At 39.6% G+C, this 20,943-nt stretch overlaps 1 protein-coding gene across 13 annotated transcripts in view; it reads left to right on the plus strand.

Moving 5' to 3' along the window:
- utrn (utrophin) overlaps positions 1 to 20,943 on the plus strand; it is a 134,018-nt gene that overhangs the window by 108,960 nt on the left and 4,115 nt on the right. For 8 of the 13 annotated variants that reach the window (XM_061753252.1, XM_061753253.1, XM_061753251.1 and 5 more), the window contains 10 exons: positions 1,511 to 1,677; positions 4,531 to 4,642; positions 6,413 to 6,549; positions 9,222 to 9,260; positions 9,652 to 9,717; positions 11,675 to 11,740; positions 16,964 to 17,125; positions 17,196 to 17,418; positions 20,266 to 20,344; positions 20,453 to 20,536. In XM_061753252.1, coding sequence (XP_061609236.1) covers positions 1,511 to 1,677; positions 4,531 to 4,642; positions 6,413 to 6,549; positions 9,222 to 9,260; positions 9,652 to 9,717; positions 11,675 to 11,740; positions 16,964 to 17,125; positions 17,196 to 17,418; positions 20,266 to 20,344; positions 20,453 to 20,536 — 1,135 coding nt within the window. Of the gene's footprint in view, positions 1 to 1,510; positions 1,678 to 4,530; positions 4,643 to 6,412; positions 6,550 to 9,221; positions 9,261 to 9,524; positions 9,565 to 9,651; positions 9,718 to 11,674; positions 11,741 to 16,963; positions 17,126 to 17,195; positions 17,419 to 20,265; positions 20,345 to 20,452; positions 20,537 to 20,943 lie in introns of those variants that run through there. The other 5 variants (XM_061753257.1, XM_061753256.1, XM_061753255.1 and 2 more) reach the window with 5 other exon arrangements.

Here is a 20,943-nt window from a genome sequence, read left to right on the forward strand (position 1 = left end):
TGTCTTATCTGGGTCGCCCCCGTCACACTGCGGTAGCTCATCTGTAAACACCGTAATTCTACCTTTCTGACTTGAGTAAGGAAAGACATTGAGAAAGATGGTAATAGTACTGTGCAAAATATGCGGGCACAATATGTAGGGGAAAGAAAAAAAAATATTTACATGAAATGGCTTTGACTAAGAAATAAGTCATTCTGTTTAAGGGGGAATCTGGATAAAGGTGCAAATACAAAAAAAATTCTATTGTCCTATGGGGCAGTTCACATTGAGATCTGTGAATTCTGCCGAGCAACACGTCGGCGTCGCTGGTATATGCCAATTTGTTTCATTTGTCTCTGAAGCAGTTATCGTGGAGGTCTGAGAACTCTGCCTAGCAGCAAATGGCCTTCTGGTTTAAGCCACTTTTTTCATTTGTCTGTGGGGCAGTTATGATTTGTTATTTTTTTTTCTGATTTTGTCGTGAAAAAAAAGTTTGGCATGTCAAGTTATTAAGGTGCTTTGAGAGTATTTAGATGATTCACTGTTGTCAGTTGCAAAGTACCGCAACCTTCTGTTGCCCTTTTGTTGTTGGTCAATTTCAGAAAGGTTACATTTGATTTTTGTTTTTTTTTGTTTGTTTATTGGTGGGGGGAGGGGGGTAGCAAAGCTCTCTCCTAATATTATTATGACCGCCTTCATCTTCAGACACTGGACAGGTGGTAATTTTAATTCTTCAGTCTACAACATCCCATTATGGATTAGCATTAAGATGGCAGAGCAACCTATTGTGTGTTAGCATTAAGCTAGCGGAAAACCCCATTATGTGTTAGCATTAACCTAGCGGAACACCCTATTGTGTGTTAGCATTAAGCTAGTGGAAAACCGCATTATGTGTTAGCATTAATTTAGCGGAATACCCTATTTTGTGTTAGCATAAGGCTAGCGGAAAACCTAATTATGTGCTAGCATTAAGCTAGCAGAACACCCTATTATGTGTTAGCATTAAGCTAGCGGAAAAACCCAATTGTGTTAGCATTAAGCTAGCGAAAAAAAACCCATTATCTGTTAGCATTAAGATAGTGGAAGAACCCTTTATGTGTTAGCATTACGCTTCTGAACTAAAGGCAAAGCTAAACATTCAAGAAGCAATAACAAAGTCATACTAATTTATTGCTTTTGGGATTGGGGAACTGAGACTCAGTACTACTTGGACTGCAAATAGTGATTGGACATTGCTTAATCAATATAGTAGGGTCATTCTTATTATAGCTAATCTGCTGTTAAAGCATTGGTCCATCTACAATTAGTTGACAAAAAATTGAGGGGCTAGAATGTATTAATGGCATTTACATTTATTTTAATGGAGAAAATTGATTTGCTATAAACTGAGTTTACGATCATGGTAGCAGAACAATTAAACTCATCAAGGTATGGCTGTATTTATACAAGCAATTTAAAAATTCAGTTTTCTAGAAAATGTCTGTCCCCTTAAGTTAGCAAATATGGTTCCTTGTCCTCGTTTGTCTGGCAGGCCACCAACAAGGTGGAGCTGGAGCCCAGGCAGTTTGTGGACTGGATGCGTCTGGAGCCTCAGTCCATGGTCTGGCTCCCCGTCCTGCACCGAGTGGCCGCCGCCGAGACGGCCAAGCATCAGGCCAAGTGCAACATCTGCAAGGAGTGTCCCATTGTGGGCTTCAGGTATGCTTCTCGCACTGACCCAGCGCTTTTTGCAAAATAAAGTAAAGCCTGTGTACCTGTGTGCGCGTGCTAGTCAAAGGCAGACATGCACACAATCCGGTGTTTGCTTTTAATCATAAAGGGCAGATCTGCTCTGGCGGGCATTTATCTAAATGTCAGCGGAGGCCAGACCGCTGACTAAATAGCATTCAGGCCGACACTGGTTCAAAGCTTCACAAAGGATGTTGGCAAACAACACATTACAAACACGCACCTTTTGTTCTCATTCGATTCTTTTATTTTGCGGAAATGAATGTCAACGTGACACCAAGTGACGCCATGTGGCGAAATGGTTGTCTTTCAGCCGGTAAAAAAAGGGGACACAGTTTGATGAATCAAGTGTCTTCGAAGTTGTGTCAATGATTAATGACAGGAGGAGGAAGGAAAGTGCAGAGTAAGCATTTTGGGCAAATCACGTGACGTGGAAGGTGCTGGAAAAGTGTCGTCGCAGTCTCAATTTTAGTTCTGGTTCCTGGATCTTTTTCGACCCGTCCTTTGTGCATTCAATCTATCTTATTCATAAATCATAATGACATACACATTTTTTAAGTTCTCATGAGGTATGCAGTTGGTGGCTCCAAAATAAGAGGTCGAGCGTGCGTGCTTCAAGGTATTTATTCGTTACTCCCAGTTGAAGTTTTCCATAAAACTGACTCAAAGAGAATCAAACATTGTATATTTTAACTCCAAAATGTTCATGTCAAATGCCATAGAGGGGCTAAGTGAAATTAGCATAGATGTTAAGGCAATTATAAACTCTAGACCTTAGTGCTGTCCGGCATGTTGTGGCACAACTCTAAAAGTGGGGGATAGGAACCGGGCCGGACTGCGGAGAGTGAAAGTTTGCGTATAATTGACGGCCATTATAATTGCATGAAAAAAAAACTGTCGATGAGCTTGCGACTTGCGCGTCGGACTGTCCTCGGCGTCCTGATCTGAAGGTGACTCAATGCCGCCCCCTCATGACTGTTCGCGGCGCGTGATGGTGTCTTTGACTCGTGCGAGCAGTTGAGCTCCATGATATACGACTTGTGAGGGCTCATCCGTCAGCCGAGCCCCCGCAGAGGAAAAGAGATAAAAGACTCCAGCTATTGTCTTTTTTTCCCCCTCTTTATTTATTTATTTTTTTCTCTCCAAGCCGCTAAATGGCTTTCTGTGTGCGGCTGACCAGGATGGAAATGTTGTCCCATGGAGGAGTGTTTTGAGTGGAAATGCAATTGTCTATCACTCTGTCAGCACTTAGAGGAGGCCGGTAAAGTGTGTGGGCGTATCGTGTTGTGGAGGACGGCCGGGCGGCAGGCAATCGACCAGCGGCCACGACTTTTTAAGAGGGCCATTTGTATGACACCCGTGTGAATTGAAACCGAATGTCAAATTCTTTTGAGAATTTAGGGGCAATAAAGTTGGAATATTATGAGAAAAATAGAAGTCAAAATTTATATTTGAACCTCAACACGACTTTCTGAGACCTGACATTTATTTATAAATGATCAACTTTCATTTAGGAAATGTGTACTAAATTGGCAACATCCGCTACAGTCTAAAATCATAATGCAGGTAAAATTCGTAACTGTAAAACTCCGACTTAATGATCGTGAAATTCACACTTTTCGTGACATTAACATTTATTTTATGTAAAAAATACAACTTTGTTCTCTTCATTCACATCTTTATTGCCATAAATTATAACTTTGTTCTAGTTTGAGTACATCTTGTTTCTAAAAAAATATGATATTGATATGATATTCATGTAAAATTGCAACATCTCTCATCATAATAGGACTTCATGACTTTTCTTGAAAAATATAACATTATTCTTGAAAAATTACAACTTTTTTTATTCTTGAAAAAAATCAGACTTTATTCTCATAGAATTTTGACATTGCTTTAAGAAAAAAAACTTAATTTCCGTTAAAATAAAATCTGACTTCTTGAAAAGGTACGACCTTGCTCTCTTTACTACTTTACTATCATAAATTAGTACTTTTTAAAGTAAGATTCGGGCGTACTTCTAAAAAGAAACTTATTTAAATTGCAACATTTATTATGAAATATGACTATCATATTTATGTTTCTATGTATGTATGTATGCATGCATATATATATATAATTGAATTTAATTCTCACGTTTGACTTGTAGAAAATGTTTAATTTATTCTTATAAAATTACAACCACTCTTGAACAATATCTGACTTTATTCTCATGAATGACTATGACTGACTTCTTGAAAAGTATGAAATATAAAATTATAGTAGTATAAAATTGCAACATTACTTTGATGAAACTTCATTCTCAGCAAAAAAAAAAAAAAATAAAATCCTACTTTATTCTCATGAATTACGAATAAGAGTAGGAATTTATTTAGGTAAAATTACAACCTTATTCTTGTAAATTAGAACTTTTAAAATGTAACTATAATATTATAAATATGATATAAAAATATCCAAACTAATCTAATTAGATTTTATGCGGCTCCAATTACCGGAGACAAATTCCTTGTGTGTTTTTTGGACATACTTGGCAAATAAAGATGATTCAGATTCTGATGTATATATATATATATATATATATACACACTGTACATGTAGCTTTTCATATTTGTTCTCAATTTTCCTTCGTACAGTACATGCTCAAAGTGGATGTTTTTGAAAAATAATTGTGTTACCGTTGTAGTCTAACCGCTAGAAAAGGTCATCTGTAAAAACGGAGGACATGAGTACATCATGCAGTTGTCGGCAGCTCGTCTAATTGTATGGCAGGATGCAAACGGCCTCACTTTCGCTTTTTTTTTTTTCTTTCTTTCGTGTGCGCAGGTATCGCAGTCTGAAGCATTTCAACTACGACGTGTGTCAGAGCTGCTTTTTCTCCGGGCGCACTGCCAAGGGCCACAAGCTCAACTATCCCATGGTGGAGTACTGCACGCCGGTAAGACACGTACACGCGTGCACGCAACCATAATAACACAGGAGTAGTCCTAATTGTACTCATAAACAGATTGTATTAACATTTTAGTAGTATTGGTAACATTGGTATTATTGTACTTATACAGTATTTCAATATAAGTTATATTTATATTAAAAAAAACCTTTCTAATTCAAATCAAATAAATCAATTAAAATAACAGATAATCAATAATAAAATATAATAGTTCAGACAATTTCTTAACACACATTTTTAAAGGAATATTAATTAAGGTTGGGTCAAAATACTGTTTTGGCTTACTCATGATCAATTAATCAGTTCAATCACTTCATAAATAAGTTAAATATTCAGGTGCTCCAGAAAGAAATGCCTGGAAGTGGTGCTTGACTGATGAAATAATATGATTCATAGGAATTACAAAAATATATTTTATTTGAATATTTTACCACTGAAATTATATTTTTAAAAGACAATTATGGTTCTAATTTGGATTTCTAAAAAAGGCATATGCTATAATTCTTGTTATTTATTGGCTACAATTTTACATTAAAATTGATTAAAATTCATACATAAAATAATTGAAAGGCTTTTCTTTTCGGGTGGAGCTCTCAATGCATTTTTGCTTGCCGCTCCATCAACACCTGTGACAGCCTCTGGTGGTGAAATTCAAATTTAGCTGAATAAATGATGAAGTCATTCCTATTTTTCTTCTATTTCTCGGGGAAAGCAATCTCTGTGCTGCGAGAAGAATGTAATCAACGCTACATCTGTGAAAATGAGCCATGGCCTCTTTGTAATTTAGCTCCGAATTAGGCAAACTCATTTCAATATCAAATTGGTTTTCTCATGTTTTTTTTTTTTTTTTAAATCTGCTTCTCTCATTTTGCGAAAGAGTGAATTTGAAAGCTGGATTTCGCCGTCTTCGCTCCTGCCGCTAGCAATCAGCGCAGCGGCAGGAGCGCGAGTCTTGGGCTGGCGACAGCAGGCTGGCAGGCCTGTCGATGGAGACAAAAGACGAAAAAAAAAAAAAAAACGTGACCTTATCAGCAGAGGGAAAAGTGTGAGATCATGAGGATGATGATGATGAGGAGGAAGACTTGTTTAACCGTGCGCTCTGGCTCAGCATTGATCTCGAGTGCAGCTAAGATCGATAGTCGGGACATTTGATCCAGAGAGACTGAACAAAACATATTTTATTGTACGTAAGAGCCTGAAAGAAGTTCTATTTTGAAGACAAGGTGCCTGTGCGTCTGTACACATCAATAACATAAATTCTAATACAGTGATGCTTCGAGTTACGAAATCTTAAATCATCTTTCCCCTCTGAAATGAATGGAAATGCCATTAACCCGTTCCATCCTCCTAAAAAAAATAAAATAAAACAAAAATGTTTGTAATGTGTTTTTAAAAAATAAAATAGCACTCTATAATGTTGTCCTTTACAAAAACATACAGTGATGACATAATAAATAGAATTGAAAGAAATTAAACTGGTATTGCCACATTTCTTTCTTCACTTCAATGGACATTGTGCTACTCCTGGTGTGTGCGCCTCGGCCCCTCGGGTACGGTATTAGTTCAGGATGATTTTTTTGCACAAGCTACTCGAGGTACCTCAGGGATGTTGTTCTCCCACTCAAGGTTGCGAAAACCCCTCTCGACTTTCATTATGTCAACTTTGAGGGTGACAGAATAAGAGTATTCAGCACACATAGAATAATATTAAGAATGCACGCCCACACATTGAAAGTCTGTGTCCTTTCTCTCTACCAGACAACGTCGGGCGAGGATATGCGAGATTTTACCAAAGTGCTGAAGAACAAATTCCGCTCCAAGAAGTACTTTGCCAAGCACCCTCGACTGGGCTACTTACCCGTCCAGACTGTCCTCGAGGGCGACAATATGGAAACGTAAGTGTACCCTGAAAGGCTCTTTGTGAAAAATCAACCAGAGGCACGACCGGTACAGTGGATCCGTCAAAGTGGAAAGCGAACAATTTAGAGCACAAGCAACATTTTTGGGGAAAAATAAGCAAACCGGCGTCGTTCAAACCGCCGTCACGCGAGACGTCAGCGAATCTCGTGAAAACATCTTTAAGCTCGGACAAGTTGATTTATAGGCATAATTGAAGATTTTTCCGCTCAAATCATTTCCACTTTTACTTTACTTTAATTACTTTTAGTTGTATTAACACAATGCTTAACTTATTTTTACATGTGTGTAAGAAGGTTTAAGATGTGAGCGAACGTATCGAGTCAATAGAGCCGAATTCTCTTCACATAATGTTACATTAGGGGAAAAATAGTTCTGAAAAGAGAATTTGGAAGTCAACCAGCTTTCAACTTTGTTGGCTTAACTGTGGCCTGCGGTTGATAAAACTTTTTATTTATTTATTTTTTTTTTAAATGAACATCTGGCGTTTTCATAGCAAATCTCCTCACACACCTGTGCACCAGTGGCTGTGGAGTGTACCTTTTCCCTCCCCTCCCCTCCCCGCTCCTCTCCTCTCCTCTCCTGTGTTTTTGCTTAATTGTGCCTCGGCTCGGTATATGTTGCAGCGGCACCGTCGATCTCCGTGACGGAGAAGCGGCGCCAAGGCTGATTTACAGCCTCAAAAAAAAACAAACAACAACAACCCACAGAGAGTCCTTTAACTTTTAGCACGCGTGATGCAGAAACCCTCACTTCCCACCCGCAGCCTCCCTCCACACCAGCCCCCCACCTCCACCCCCAACGTTTATGCATCACGCTATCGCCGCAACACCCGCCGCCTGTTTCTCTCTTGATTCACTTGTCAGTACTGCGCTGGTCAATGCACCAGCAATTATGTTTACAAATCTGACAGTAACTATACAAGATTTGTTCATATTTAATTATAATATGTCATAATTTTTAACATATAAAGTAAAATAATAATAATTATAATTATAAAATTAACAATTTAAAGTAGTATTGTTTTATTTTTATAGCTATTGTCAATCTAGCATTTTATTTTTCATTTTACAAATTAAATGTTTAATGATAATAGTGATGTTTTTAATAAAAATAATTTAATAATAAAATATATAACATGCAACTTCCACCTAGAAATCTTCCAAATTCATATAATAATAATATTACATGTATAATATATAATAATAGGAATAATAATAATAGTATTCCATTAATTTTATTTTATTATTGTCGCTCACAATGGCTACATTATTGTAATTTTATTTTTTCTTAATATTTTTTTATAGTAATAAATTAGTAATGCTGTGACTATACCACCCCTAGTAATTTTTTAAATGATAATGAACATATATAATAATTTTTAATATGCCTTTTTTCAAACTAAATTATGTCTCACAATAGCCATGTTCTAGTAATTCCTTTTTTTTTTTCCTTTTTCTTTTTACTCCCCCCCTGGCCTGCCTATTTTCTGTCTGCCTTTGTCTCAAATCTCCTTCGTGTTCCATTTCGACGCTAATGTGCTTGTGCGCTAATGTCCACGTAATGACTCACATGTTCTCCGCTAGCCACTTGCACCGCGCAGATGGATACATGCTGACTTTCTCTCATCCCTCCTCCTCCGCTTGAGCTCTCGCTCTGAGGAATGACTCCTGCAGGGCTGCCTGCCCAATAAATGCCTCCCCCAAGGCAGGAAGAGGCTTTGTGTTTAAAAAAAAAAAAAAAGAAATAATAATAATAAAAAAGGGGAAGAATGTGTTTTAAATGTATTTATTGCTAAGCGTTTGGTCTCCTGAAAGCCACTATTTAGATTATTTATATGGCTCTGCTGTGTGTGTATATATATATATATATATATATATATATATATATATATATTTTTTATTATTATTATATTATATATATTATTGTTATTTTTTTATTTGTTTTATTAAAGTACAGCCAATAAACCTATTCCATTTCAATGTTGTCCAGCACAACATATTACTTATCATAAAAACAATGTATTATATAAATTATATTTTCACTAATCATTTAAATGATCACAAATAGCTTCAGGAATTATTTTTCGTTATTTTTTTCGTGACACAAAATTTTGCGCCAGAGAGAGGAAATTCACTAATTTATATATAAACGAACACACACAACTTTATGCGTTATTGTCTGTTGTTTATATTTATATTTTTATGCAATTTTTTTCAGATGTATTAAGTTAATAAATGAATGAATAAATAACTATGCAAAAAATGTAATTAAAGTGTCATCGAACAACAGAAACTCAATTGAGACAAAATAAAAGAGCTGAAGTCAAATGGGTTCTTCGAACCGTTTAGTGACGTCAAAGCAAGGCCCCATTTGTTTTGAAAAATATTTGACTCAAAATACTCAAGGTAGCTGAGGACAAATACGGCAAAATTAGCACTTGAAATGCTTATTAGGATGACAACTAAATAAATCCACTGTATGAGCAAACGACCGTGTTAATGATGTGAGTTTTATGGCCAGCCGTCTTCCTTCCTGTTGTGTTTTTGTGACCCACACTGATTGGATTTGACCCGGACATGTTTTGTGGTTACCCCCTCAACCCTACCCAACCCAACCCCACCCCACCTCTCCTCCCCTATTCTTACAGTCCCGTCACCCTCATCAGCATGTGTCCGGAGCAGTACGAGTGAGTATCTACGCCCGAGCACCCGAATGCCCTGTTATTTATTTTTACTACTTACTTATTTTCAAATCACAAGTCATCCGTCCTTTTTTCCGCTTCACCTCAACTAAAGCCATGCCTGACTTGCATGTTGCCTGCCTGCCTGATTCATCCACGTGACACCGACATGTCTGCTCACTTCCTCTCCTTAAAGCATCCCAAGCAGCAGCTGTCGAAAGCCCTCCGATTTCCTCGTAGATCATCCGGTTCTCTCATTCCTCTTTGCAGGATGACATTGTGGATGCTCCGCTGGGTTGTATGCGTGTGTGTATGTGTGTGCACCTGTGAATCCTTTTAATGAGGTTTTGGTTGCTCGCCCGAACTCATACATCTCCATTACGCCATTCGTCTCCAGGCTGTCCCAGTCACCTCACTTGTCCCATGATGACACCCATTCCAGGATAGAGCAGTACGCCAGCAGGTACCCGCCACCATTTGAGCATTTCATTTGAGCTCCTATCTCAACAAGCAATATACAGTACAAGGGGTCCTTTGCTATGTAGTGTATATAATGTAAAAATCTGTGGACTTAATAAAGAGCCTTGTAGAATACCGGCAGTATCTATAGGGTGTCTCCAGTTTATGCTGTGCAAATAAGTTCAGTGAGCGCCGCTCTAACTTCGAAACATTATATGTTGAGACAGTCGTAAACAAGTGAGTGAAAAAAAACCTTTGCTCAGCCTGTCAAATGAGCCAGGCAAACATGCTGCACTGATACAAACATCATCATCAGTTTGATCATTGCCAGGGAGCTGTTTAAACAAATGGACCACAGAGATTTTGTATCTTTTTTTTTTTCTTTTTCAAAATACTTATTACAGCGGGAGAATGCTGCATGATAACATAATTAGTCTAATTTTCACCACTTGATGACAAAGAAATTACACCGTTCCAAACATTTCAAGTGCATGAGAAGGAGTCTGAAGTCTTTGCCATGTGACTTGATGACATCGCCGCTCAAGATCACATGACCTCCATCACTGGCTTTTTGCTAATGCCACCGCTGCTGTTTGCCGCATCGAACCACCGGCCAACGAATCAGCGGGGGATGATTTGGGCTTAATCGTCAGCCAGCCAGCCAGCACATAGTCTTCCATGCTGGGATTTGTCAGGTTTCATTCCAAGATGGAGCAATCGCATTTGGACAAATTACATCTCGAGCCTCAAAATAGTGGTCCGGGGGCGTTGATTTACTCAACTACAGATGGAAGGCGCAAAGACATGTTTTTAAAAATGTTATTAAACAATATTACTGGAGGAGTGTGCAGAGGAAAGTCCGGGCTTCCCCGCTCAAGCTGCTGCCCACGCATAAGCGGAGGATGGATGGATGGATGGATGGATGGAATTCTAAAAAATGAAACTTTTCTTCCTTAGCATGAGAAAATAATTCGCAGAAGGCCAATTTCGACCTAATTTCTGGATAAATTATTATAATAATGTTGAATGAACTAGGAAACTTTTGGTGTTTCTCAGTGTTTATGACATTAATAAGAAATACAGCTACAATGCTCTCCTTCTCCTAATTTCTGCCAAATGTTACATTTCATCACGGAAAAGAGATCGTGTCTCTGACAGACTTTCAGTAATTACACGCTTAGATCGGGAAAAACAGGCTCATTAGTGCTTCCCCTCCGGAGCGTCATGCTCCTATTAAATTGTGCTAGTGGACATTAATTTGTAAGAAATTATCCCTCAGAATTGGAAGACTTCTGCGTCAAGCAAGCTCAGGATTCAAGGCAAAAGTTGGAAATAAGGTAGCAAAAGTTCTCTGTACTTAAAGAACCCTTTTAAGGGAATTCAGAGATTGGTTTCTTAACGAACTGTACGTGTTTGAAGACAATTGCTCAAAGACTGAACTATATAGTACTCAGCTGTGGAGATCAAGCGTAAAAACAGTTTTTCACCATTTCAGTTTTCCTGAATTTTTGGGCGTGGCGAAAACGGCACCACATAACGCACTTTGGAGTATGACGAGTCGCCACTCCCCCACTATAGAAGAACTTAAGCACCTTTGTTCGCATTCGCGGTTATTCGACTCAGTTGTGATATGCCTACACCCCGAAAATGCATCTTCCCTCCGGATAGTGAGCTGGCATGGCCGCTTTAGAGCGCCTTGTTGTTGGACCTGAGTGTGTGAACGTCACAGTGAGAAAGACGGAAGCGTAAGTTTGGGAAAAAATGGGAGAAAAAAAAATGCCTGACTTTACTTTTGACCTCTCTCTCTTTTCAAACGTTCGTAAGTAAAATCAATATTCAAGTAAACTGTAGATTCCTGCAAAATCTACTTGAGTGCCACACATTTCCTGCTCCATCATTTCCTTTGACAAATGTGTGCTATTTGGGAGCGCAAACGTTGAGTGATGATGTCTTTCGCTCAGGTTGGCACAGATGGAGAGGTCAAACGGATCACTGCCAACGGACAGCAGCTCGGCCACCGGAAGCATGTAAGTCCGCTTTTTTGATGATTATTGACGTTTGTATTAATAAGTGTGAATAAAATGCATAAGTCGAGGTAGCACCGTAGCTGAAAAGCTATCAAAGGGTTTCCCCAGGAATTGTCGGCGACTTTGCAACGTCTGGGAGAGATTGGGGTGGCGAGCGAGTGATTGGTTTCAGCGTCTGTGATAAGGAGGCTTTATCTTGATCAGACGCAGTCAAAGAGAGCGGGAGCGAGATGTAAAACCGGCCTGAAAAGTGCTGAACTCTCTTTTGTGTCTTGGCGTGTGTGTGCGTGCCGCCCGAGTGTGAATTTTTTTCTTTTTAACCAAACCGAGGGAATTGACTGAAGGAAATGAAATCAACTCTCTGAACCCACGGGCACAAGTGGGCATACACATGATTACCACAATTTACACCTCTCAGTTTGAAGCAGTTTAGTTGTACACCTGCCATTCATTCATTCATTTTTTTCATGTGTCAATCGTCATACTATTTGTTTATATTTTGTATTGTAGTCTTTTTCAGTCCTATTGATAAATTTTTCCCCTCCATATTTTTTGTATTGTTTTTTTATTTTTATTTTATTTGAATTATGTGAATGTCTCTCTCAATGGTTTCAAATGAATTGAAGCAGGCAGGGCACGGCGGACGACTGGTTAGAGCGTCTGCCTGACAGTTCTGAGGACCGGGGTTCAATCCCCGGCCCCGCCTGTGTGGAGTTTGCATGTTTCACGGGGAGAAAAAAAAAGGGAGTTGCACAGGGTGAAGTAAGTCAGACAAACTCTGAGTAGAACGTCTTCATCATCATCATCCATGTTGCATCGCTTCCCCTGCTGGGGCGAGTGCACCGTGACGCCTCTTCACCCTCACGTGACCTTGAGTGCTTTGAGCAGCGTTAAAAGTCCCCCGACAGCCGACAAGCAAAATAATCGAAACAAAAGCTTCGCTGAGGACGATTGATTCAAATGTGTGACAAACACATTAAGCTCTACTCCCACTCGCTCCTTTTTGTCTGTGTCGTCTTCATACAAAAAGCTGACACCCAGACGCAAATGTGCAGGAAGGAGGTGATGATCGTGAAGAAGGCTGAAAAAACTAAAAAAATAAAAAAACACCCACCGGAGTGCAATTTCTTTTCAGCCGTGTTCAGAATCACTCCCTAGCCACCATATTGTGCCCTACACATTGAGTTGGCCATTTTGTATTGCCGTTCGAGTGTGTAGTACATATAGGTTATCCCTTATATGCAGTAGAGCCGTCGACGTATCCCACGATTCCTTTCGAACAGTAGTGAACAACCGATCGTGAGGAAAAAAAGCAATATTTCTCATTATGCATTGTGCCGATACAGAAAAAGCAACGCATCGCATGGACATCAAGTGGTTAGTTCGTAACACTTTAGTCAAATACACTCAGCTTGTGACAATATTATGTTGTTCTAATGTGTTTTTCTTCAGCATTTCAGCTCACATCGAGCTGGGACATTATAATTATACAATTGGACATATCATTTCCAAGATCAGGACAAAATACAGTAAAACCGTTTTATAAGCAAAAAGAAAAAGTCTTGTTCCGCTTGCCACAGGAGCGAGTCTGATATTCAAGACTTGCGCTCTGTTTCTTCTTTCTCTAGCTTTGATCTCTGCTGGACATTTTCTTGAGTTTCAGGGTTGTTTCTTTGCTTTGTCTCCTGAAGCGCCTTCGTTTCAAAGTCTCAGGGAGAACGACTGTACTTTCTCCCCGGGACCTCTCAGCCCAATTGTGTGACATGGTCTTAAAAGCGCTTTGCTAATAAAGCTAGGCATGGAGATGATTGCCTCAGAGTACATTTCTTTTACACTCCCCTAATGAGGACAAGCGCTATAGAAAAACTAAAACATTTATAAATGAACAGCCAGGCTCTCAAAAACGCCATCGAACATCATATTTTATGTATCGCATCCTGAAAGTACAACTAATTAACGACTTCAGCAAACCGATTGAATTCATCCTCCTTCTTTGATTTAGCTTGGTTCTAGTTGGTTGTTTTATGTGAGGATAATTGGCTTTTAGTCTGTGGTGTGTGTGTGTGCGCGTGCGCATCACAACACTTTATTTTGTTTTAACGATGTTACTGCTAATTGTTCATTTAAAAAGTTCAAGTGCAAAGTTGCTCTGTAGGAGAACTGGATTGTGACCTTCTGTGTGTGTGTTTAAAGTGAAAATAAATGTATTCTGAATTGGAAATACCACCGAAAAGTGCTGTTGACAGCCCTGCCAAATTTGAATGTTTCAAAAAATCTTATATAAATGAAATGAAGCTTCAAAATCGTGTGGGTGGGGTGTGGGGGAAATCAAGCTGTGGGCGTGTCCCCTGAAACCACGCCCTCCTCTACTGGCAACTGTCAATCAAACCTAGAAAAATGGATGCTACTTTGTCAAGTATTTTTCTTATGCCGACACATAACTTTAGTCCCCTCGTGGCTTTTCTGTTCGTCTCTGTGTGATGTGCACGTACTTATGGCCGACTACGAGGCGCTCTAAAGCGGCCATGCCAGCGGACTTTCCGAAGGGAAGATGTATTTTTGAGGCGTAGGCATAGCTAGCAAGCTAACTGCACGTCACAATTGCGGCACATAACCGCCGATGCAAACAAAACCATGTACTCAAGTTCTTATATAGTGGGGGAGGGGCGACTCATGCCAGACTCCAAACACCCGACGCCTTGTCCACACAATCGAGTACGACATAGTTCTCAGTCCTTGCACGTTTTCAGCAATTACCCTCAAACATTTTTTATGTATTTCGAAACAAATCTCTGAGTTCACTTTCGTCGCCTTGCTTACAATTTTCAGGTTAGCATGGACGAATACAGGGCACGCTTAATTACAAGCATGTTTGGTTGTGGCTTGCTCACGTTCGCTGATGTGGATTGGCCGGCAGCCGCGCAATCATATCACTAATAATGTGTGTGTGTATCTCACTGATGTCCTGTTTTTCGGCTGTCCGAAAGCGAATCCATAATCAGGAAGTCGGCTGTTTTTGTTGCCGTCCAAGTCACCGAGGGCCGCGACTCCCTGCCGTTCTGTTTTTCACCCCCGCTTTTTAATGTCCGACACTTTGTGGTTATTCTGTTGCTCTTTCACATCATCCGTCCTACTTTAAATTCCGCTCCTTGCTTGTATTGCAAGAGAGAAGTAATAGCTTTAAATACAGAGAGAACCCACTTCGCTCGTTGCCGTTTTAATTCCACTAATTTGAGTGTTAAGTTGTTTAGTTGGCTGCTGACCATTTAGTAGAATACATGTACATTAGGAGTGGATCCTCTGACCTCAAGTTCGCCACGTGAATAGTTTGGAATAATATAATCTATTTAAAAAATGTAAAATGCAAAATGAAAGCGGTTCCCAACCTCCAAAAGTTTTTATTGCAATTTATGTAATAGCGTATTAGTTAATAATTACGATTTTTTTCCCCCGTATTTGGGTTTTCATTTTTTTATTTATTTTACAGATTATTATTTGTTTGTTTGTCTATTTATTTTATTTTGTTTATAGCTTTTTATTATTGTATATATTAGGTATTTTATTTTTAAAATGTATTTTTGTACGTTAATCATTTTTATTTTGTTTGTTTTGTCTGTTTTCAAATGTATTTTATAGATCGTTCTTTATCATTTTACATTTTGTTCTTTTCCTCTTTTAAATATTTATTTTTATAATTTTATTTATTTGTTAATTAAAAAAAATATATCGAATGAAATAAATCTGAACACATTGAAGTTTGACCCATCCACTGTATACTGTGTATGTATTAATATGTATGTCGTGTATACGCACGACACGTTGAATTGCTAGACAGGCGTCGTCTTCTATTATTACTTGTGATGATTTTTTAAATGAGTATTCAGTGTTTGTCGGCAGAAGGGCTGAAGGTGTCCCACTTCATGCTCATGAATGAATCTGACAGCAAAAACACAGCGAACATCTTGGATTGCAAGGCTACTTTGAAATCGTAACCTTCAAAGAAACTCCCGGAGTGTTTCTATTCTGGATCGCTTGTGTTGAATTTACAGTAGAGTGCTGGCACAGATTTTCTTGTTCCCACCCTCTCATTTCTCACCAGTTTTAGCTCTTATTGTTTCTTTGTCAGCTGCTCGCTTTGTCGTCATTTGAGCCCGCCTTCGTGCTTCCAATACTACGGTACATAAAAGTCCCCCGCGGCCATGTCCTAAGCTCAACCACCCCCACAACGAGTTCTCACTTTTTATTTGAGTGACTATTTTTAAAAAAGAAAAAAAAAACTTTTATTGTGGGGAAACATTCCAGGCCCACCCAAAGAACTTTTCTGTAGCCTTTCAAAAATGTCCTAATTCTACAACCCATTTAAAATTATTGACGTTTTTGAAACATAAACATCATCCTGTAGTCGACTTTTTGGTGTTTTTCACTCAGCAAACTAGTTGAAGTAGTTTGTCATTGCTTTTAATTTGGAAAGACATAAAAAGGATGCCTTAAATCTCCTCCCATAAAGGTAACGGCGCTTTAAATTGGTCCCCTAATGCAAAGAGCAGTTTGTGATTTAAAATGAAAAGAAAAGCATATTGTTCTCTTTACGTTGCTACACCCCCGTGGAGGCTGAGCCGATGCATCAGCCAGCAAAAGTGAACGGCTGTACACTTTAACTGCAATGATGACGAGAGTTATCGCAATGTTAATAGTTGTGATAGTGTATATCGTGACACAATGGTGCAATTCAACAATGACCGAGACTCTGTGTTGTGTTTATCTTACACGCGGTTTTTCCATCCTGCAGAGTTCTGATCAGCATATGCACTTCATATACTGCGCAAGTCAACACTAAAGTGCCTGCCGGATATCATTGATCAAGATGCTGCCACAAAAGCATTTTTACAGCAAAGAGAGATTATCTCTCATCTATTGCACACTTAATGCAAATGAAAACAATATTTGCAGGGGTTTTTTGAAGGAGTTCCATCCCTACGGTGGCAACGTAAAAGCAGAAATGTTCTTTCCATCATTTGATCCCAAATCCAAATGTTTTCAGGTTATTCCAATACATTTGGAGCAAAGTATGTCTACAGATAACAATTGTCTCCATAATATAGACTTTACTATTCATTCAGATTCAGAAAGCGTTATCCACCCCCGTGAATATGATGTTAGCAAGGGTTCTGGCGATTGCTGGGAAATCCAGTGATTTATTGTCTTTTGTGTGTTTTTCCTCAGGGACGACGAGCATACGCTGATCCTTCAGTACTGCCAGACGCTAGGAGGCGAGGGTTCGCCCCGCAGCCAGCCTCAGAGCCCCGCGCAGATCCTCCAGGCCGTGGAGAGGGAGGAGCGTGGCGAGCTGGAGCGGGTCATCAACCGCCTGGAGGAGGAGCAAAGGTACCGATTGCGGGATTCCGCTTTTCGAGGTTCCGCCGACGGTCGTGACACCGGAAGATTCGAATTGCAGGAGCCTCCGGAGGGAGTACGAGCAGCTGAAGGAGCAGCAGCGGAGAGGGGCCCCCGCCGGAAGCCCGCCGTCGGCCGCCCCCCCCGACGAGGCCGACCTCCTGGCCGAGGCGAAGCTGCTGCGGCAGCACAAGGGCCGGCTGGAGGCCCGCATGCTCATCCTGGAGGACCACAACAAGCAGCTGGAGTCGCAGCTCCATCGGCTCAGGCAGCTCCTGCACCAGGTGAGACGCTCGGACCCCCGTGGACCATTTTTTCGTGAGGGATACAGTCTAGACAACAACCGCGATAAGTGAAAATTTGCAAGATCGAGACACCATATAAAAGGAACTTTTTTTTTTTTTTTTTTTTTTTCATTCTTTCAAAAAAAAGGCATAATTTTAAGAGCTACGTTTGTTTTTTCAAGAAAAGTCACAATTTTATGAGAATTAAGTTGTAATTTTATGAGAGGAAATACTTTTTTTTTTTGGTAGAAAGATTATAATGTGAATCTGGGAATTTAACAAGAATAGTCGTTATACAGTGAAGCCCTGTTTATCGTGGGGGATACGTTACAGACCCACACAAAGAACTTTTCTGTAGTCTTTCAAAAATGTCAATTTGTCGAAGAAAATCGGAATTCAGTCTTTATCAAGAAAAGTCAACATTTTCCGAGAATGGTTTGAGTTTTTCGTCAAAATTTTACGAGAATAGAATAAAGTGACTATTGCTTCCCTTTCCCACATGCGAGCGCATTCCAGTAAGTGTAACGTAACAACGCATAAAAAACAAAAAAAACAAACATAAGTTCAAATAAAACAACGCAGCACGATACAGCAGGTGAACACTGTATGCTAATGTCATTATTAGCGTTCCAGCTTCATCGCCATTCCTTCTCCTATCAATAAGTTCCACATTTGTTTACCCCCCGGGGTCTGATTGCCCTCCCAGTTTTGATTGTTTGCGGCCAGCCATAACAAATCCCAATGCCAACAAAGCAGAGAAGCGAGACGTGGGCTCTGGAAGCTGCTCCACGGATAATCACTCGAAATTGTTTCGCTTCATGGGAATTCAGCGTCAAGAGACACTTCATTAGGTACACCTGCACTCTCTATTGAGAAGAGTTGTTATCTGAAAATCTATGTTTTCACAAGTACTAGATTGACACTGTCAGAGAGATAATAATATAGAAATTTAGGTTACAGAATACTGAGCATTGTTGCTGTATTAAGCTACTTGAGAGGGATTATTGATGTTTCCCTTGACTTCCTGTGGGGAAAATTTATTTCACAATCCTAACAGTTTAAAGGCTGAACAGCCTCATGGAACAGATTGTGTTCACTGTGCAGCCTCTGACAGCATCAGTCAAAAGTGAGCATTGTTCTTCAACTCTCGTGCAGGAGAGTACCATAGACCGTCGACTAACGCGTTAGCGTCACACAGCCTGCAGTTGTTGGACTTTTTCATCATGTTAGCGCCGCGGGCAGCAGCGGACATAGAAAAAGGAAGAAGAAGAGAGAATATTGGCAACATTGATTTGACTTTGAGTGCTAAAGGGAGTCTGGGATGGTGCTCTAAATGTCAGCGGCTATAAATTGCTTGTTTGCGCCATCTGGAAAGCTCACTCACACTCATTCAAATGACACACTTTCCTCTTATTGTTGTGCAGTGCCTGCCATAAAAAGTGAATATTATCATTGCTTCAGCACCCGTGTGCGATCTCAGGGTGTCATGGTTTATTATAAAGCCAGTTTCCCTTAGGAGAGAAAATTCAGGAGGTCCGTATATCATGAGTTGACCCAGAAAAAAACTAAGTCTGGTCTGAAGCTGCCCTTTTAGGGTCAATTTGGCCATTTTTATTTTGTTTGCAGATGGAATTTTATCCAATTGCAACCAAATTTGAACGACACTTGTGCTCTATTATACGAGTGACCCAACTTAGTTTTTCAAGATATGAGCGGCAGTGAACTCAAGTCACTTGACAACAAGCAGCAGTTTGGCAAATAGTTCTTTTTTTTTTTTTTTTTTTTTTTTTTACTTTTAAGTTTACTGTCAAACTAAACATCAAATAAAAAGAATTACACGGCTGCTAGCTTAATGCTAACACATAATTGGAAACACCATAGACAGGCTAATGAATAGCATCCATGTGGCAGTGTGAGACCGGTTTAAGCAACAGATATTTAAACGTGAAAGGTGGCGCGACACATCTAACCAGACAATATAACAATACTTACAGGCATATATTCTTCATCTTTTGTGAAGAATGACTAATACTACTACAGTTTACTGAGTCACAGAGGTTGTCTGCTTGACTATTATTATTATGACCCAGGTGGCCAAGTCACACACACTAATTAGTTATGATGCACAAACTGTTGAATTCTTTTCAATCTATTTGATTTTGTTATTGCTATATATTTTTATCAAGTAAAATATTATAGAGTGCTATTTTCCATATGGAAAAAAAACACATTACAAGACATTTTTGTTGGGTTTTTGGGAGAGACTGGAACAGATTGATGGCATTTCTATTCATGCCAATGAATCAGATTGCTATCAAATTTGAACCTGGACAACAAAATTGTGAAACTTTTCAGTTTTTGGGCAGAGCATGGCAGCAAATTTGAATGGTTTTCCCTTACATACAAAACTTGAATAACTGCGTTTCACATCAAAAAGTTAAGTTTCACTTATCACCATGAAATTTGGTAGGCTATCATGGAGAGACGCACAAAAGAGTCTCAATAACCCATGTCCGAAAAGACTAAGCGGCCATTTTAGAGTCACTTTAGCCATTTCCAAGGTCCCACTGACTTTTGTTTTGGCGGGGGGACGGGGGAAATCAACCCCCAGTCACTTTCCTTTAGCAACCATAAACTTGGTAGGCATGTGTGTCATTAGTAGAACCACAAAAATAAAAAAACAAACCCACAGGAATTCTGTCATTTTGTATTGAAGTGGTCCTTCAAGGATCATTTGCAGGCGTCCTTCAAAAGTGAACTTGTGGTAGCAATTTTGTTGCAAGGAGCCATCTGATTGCTGCCCACGAGTTAAATTTGTCTTCATTTTGTTGTTTTCCCCCCTCGCAGCCAGCGGCGGACTTGAGGGTAAATGGACTTTCTTCTTCTCCCGCCGCCCAAGATGGAGAACCACTTTCGGAGAACTCAGGTGAAACGCTCAGCGGCAAACGTCTTTAAGAGCACGAACTGCAGCGCTTTTCTTCTCTCCAGTTGAAATGGAATCCAACTGTATGCTTGCGTGTGTGTGTGTGTTCAGATGAGCTGCTGGACCCTCACAACAGCAGCTCTAATCTGGTCGATGTCATGGAGCAGATTAACAACTCCTTCCCTGCATGCAGTTGTAAGTGTCCCCCCCCCCCCCCCCAAATTCCTCCTCGTCTTTCTGTGCGGTAGAGTAGATCCATCGTCCTCCGCGAGACTGCTGTTGTCCGTGTTTAACAGTTCACACTCGGGAGATTCACGTGGAAAGAGAAAAACGACCAGGCAGGCTTGTCCAAAATTGGCAACGAGATTTTTTTAAATGTATTTATTTATTTTTTAAATTTGAATTAAGGTACATTCTGTAAAATTGTTGAAAAATGTCTTGAATAAGCAGGGACAAACTTCCAGTAAGTATGTTTATGGTTGCCACCCCCCCCCCCCCCAAAAACAGTAAAACAAAAAGAAAAATGGGAAAAAAAAATTGGGATTTATTTTTTTTAATTAAAAAAAGAAAAAAGGGCAAATAGGTAAATCTGCGGGTGCCAA

This window comes from Phyllopteryx taeniolatus, chromosome 18, assembly GCF_024500385.1.
Source record: "Phyllopteryx taeniolatus isolate TA_2022b chromosome 18, UOR_Ptae_1.2, whole genome shotgun sequence".
NCBI lineage: Eukaryota > Metazoa > Chordata > Actinopteri > Syngnathiformes > Syngnathidae > Phyllopteryx > Phyllopteryx taeniolatus.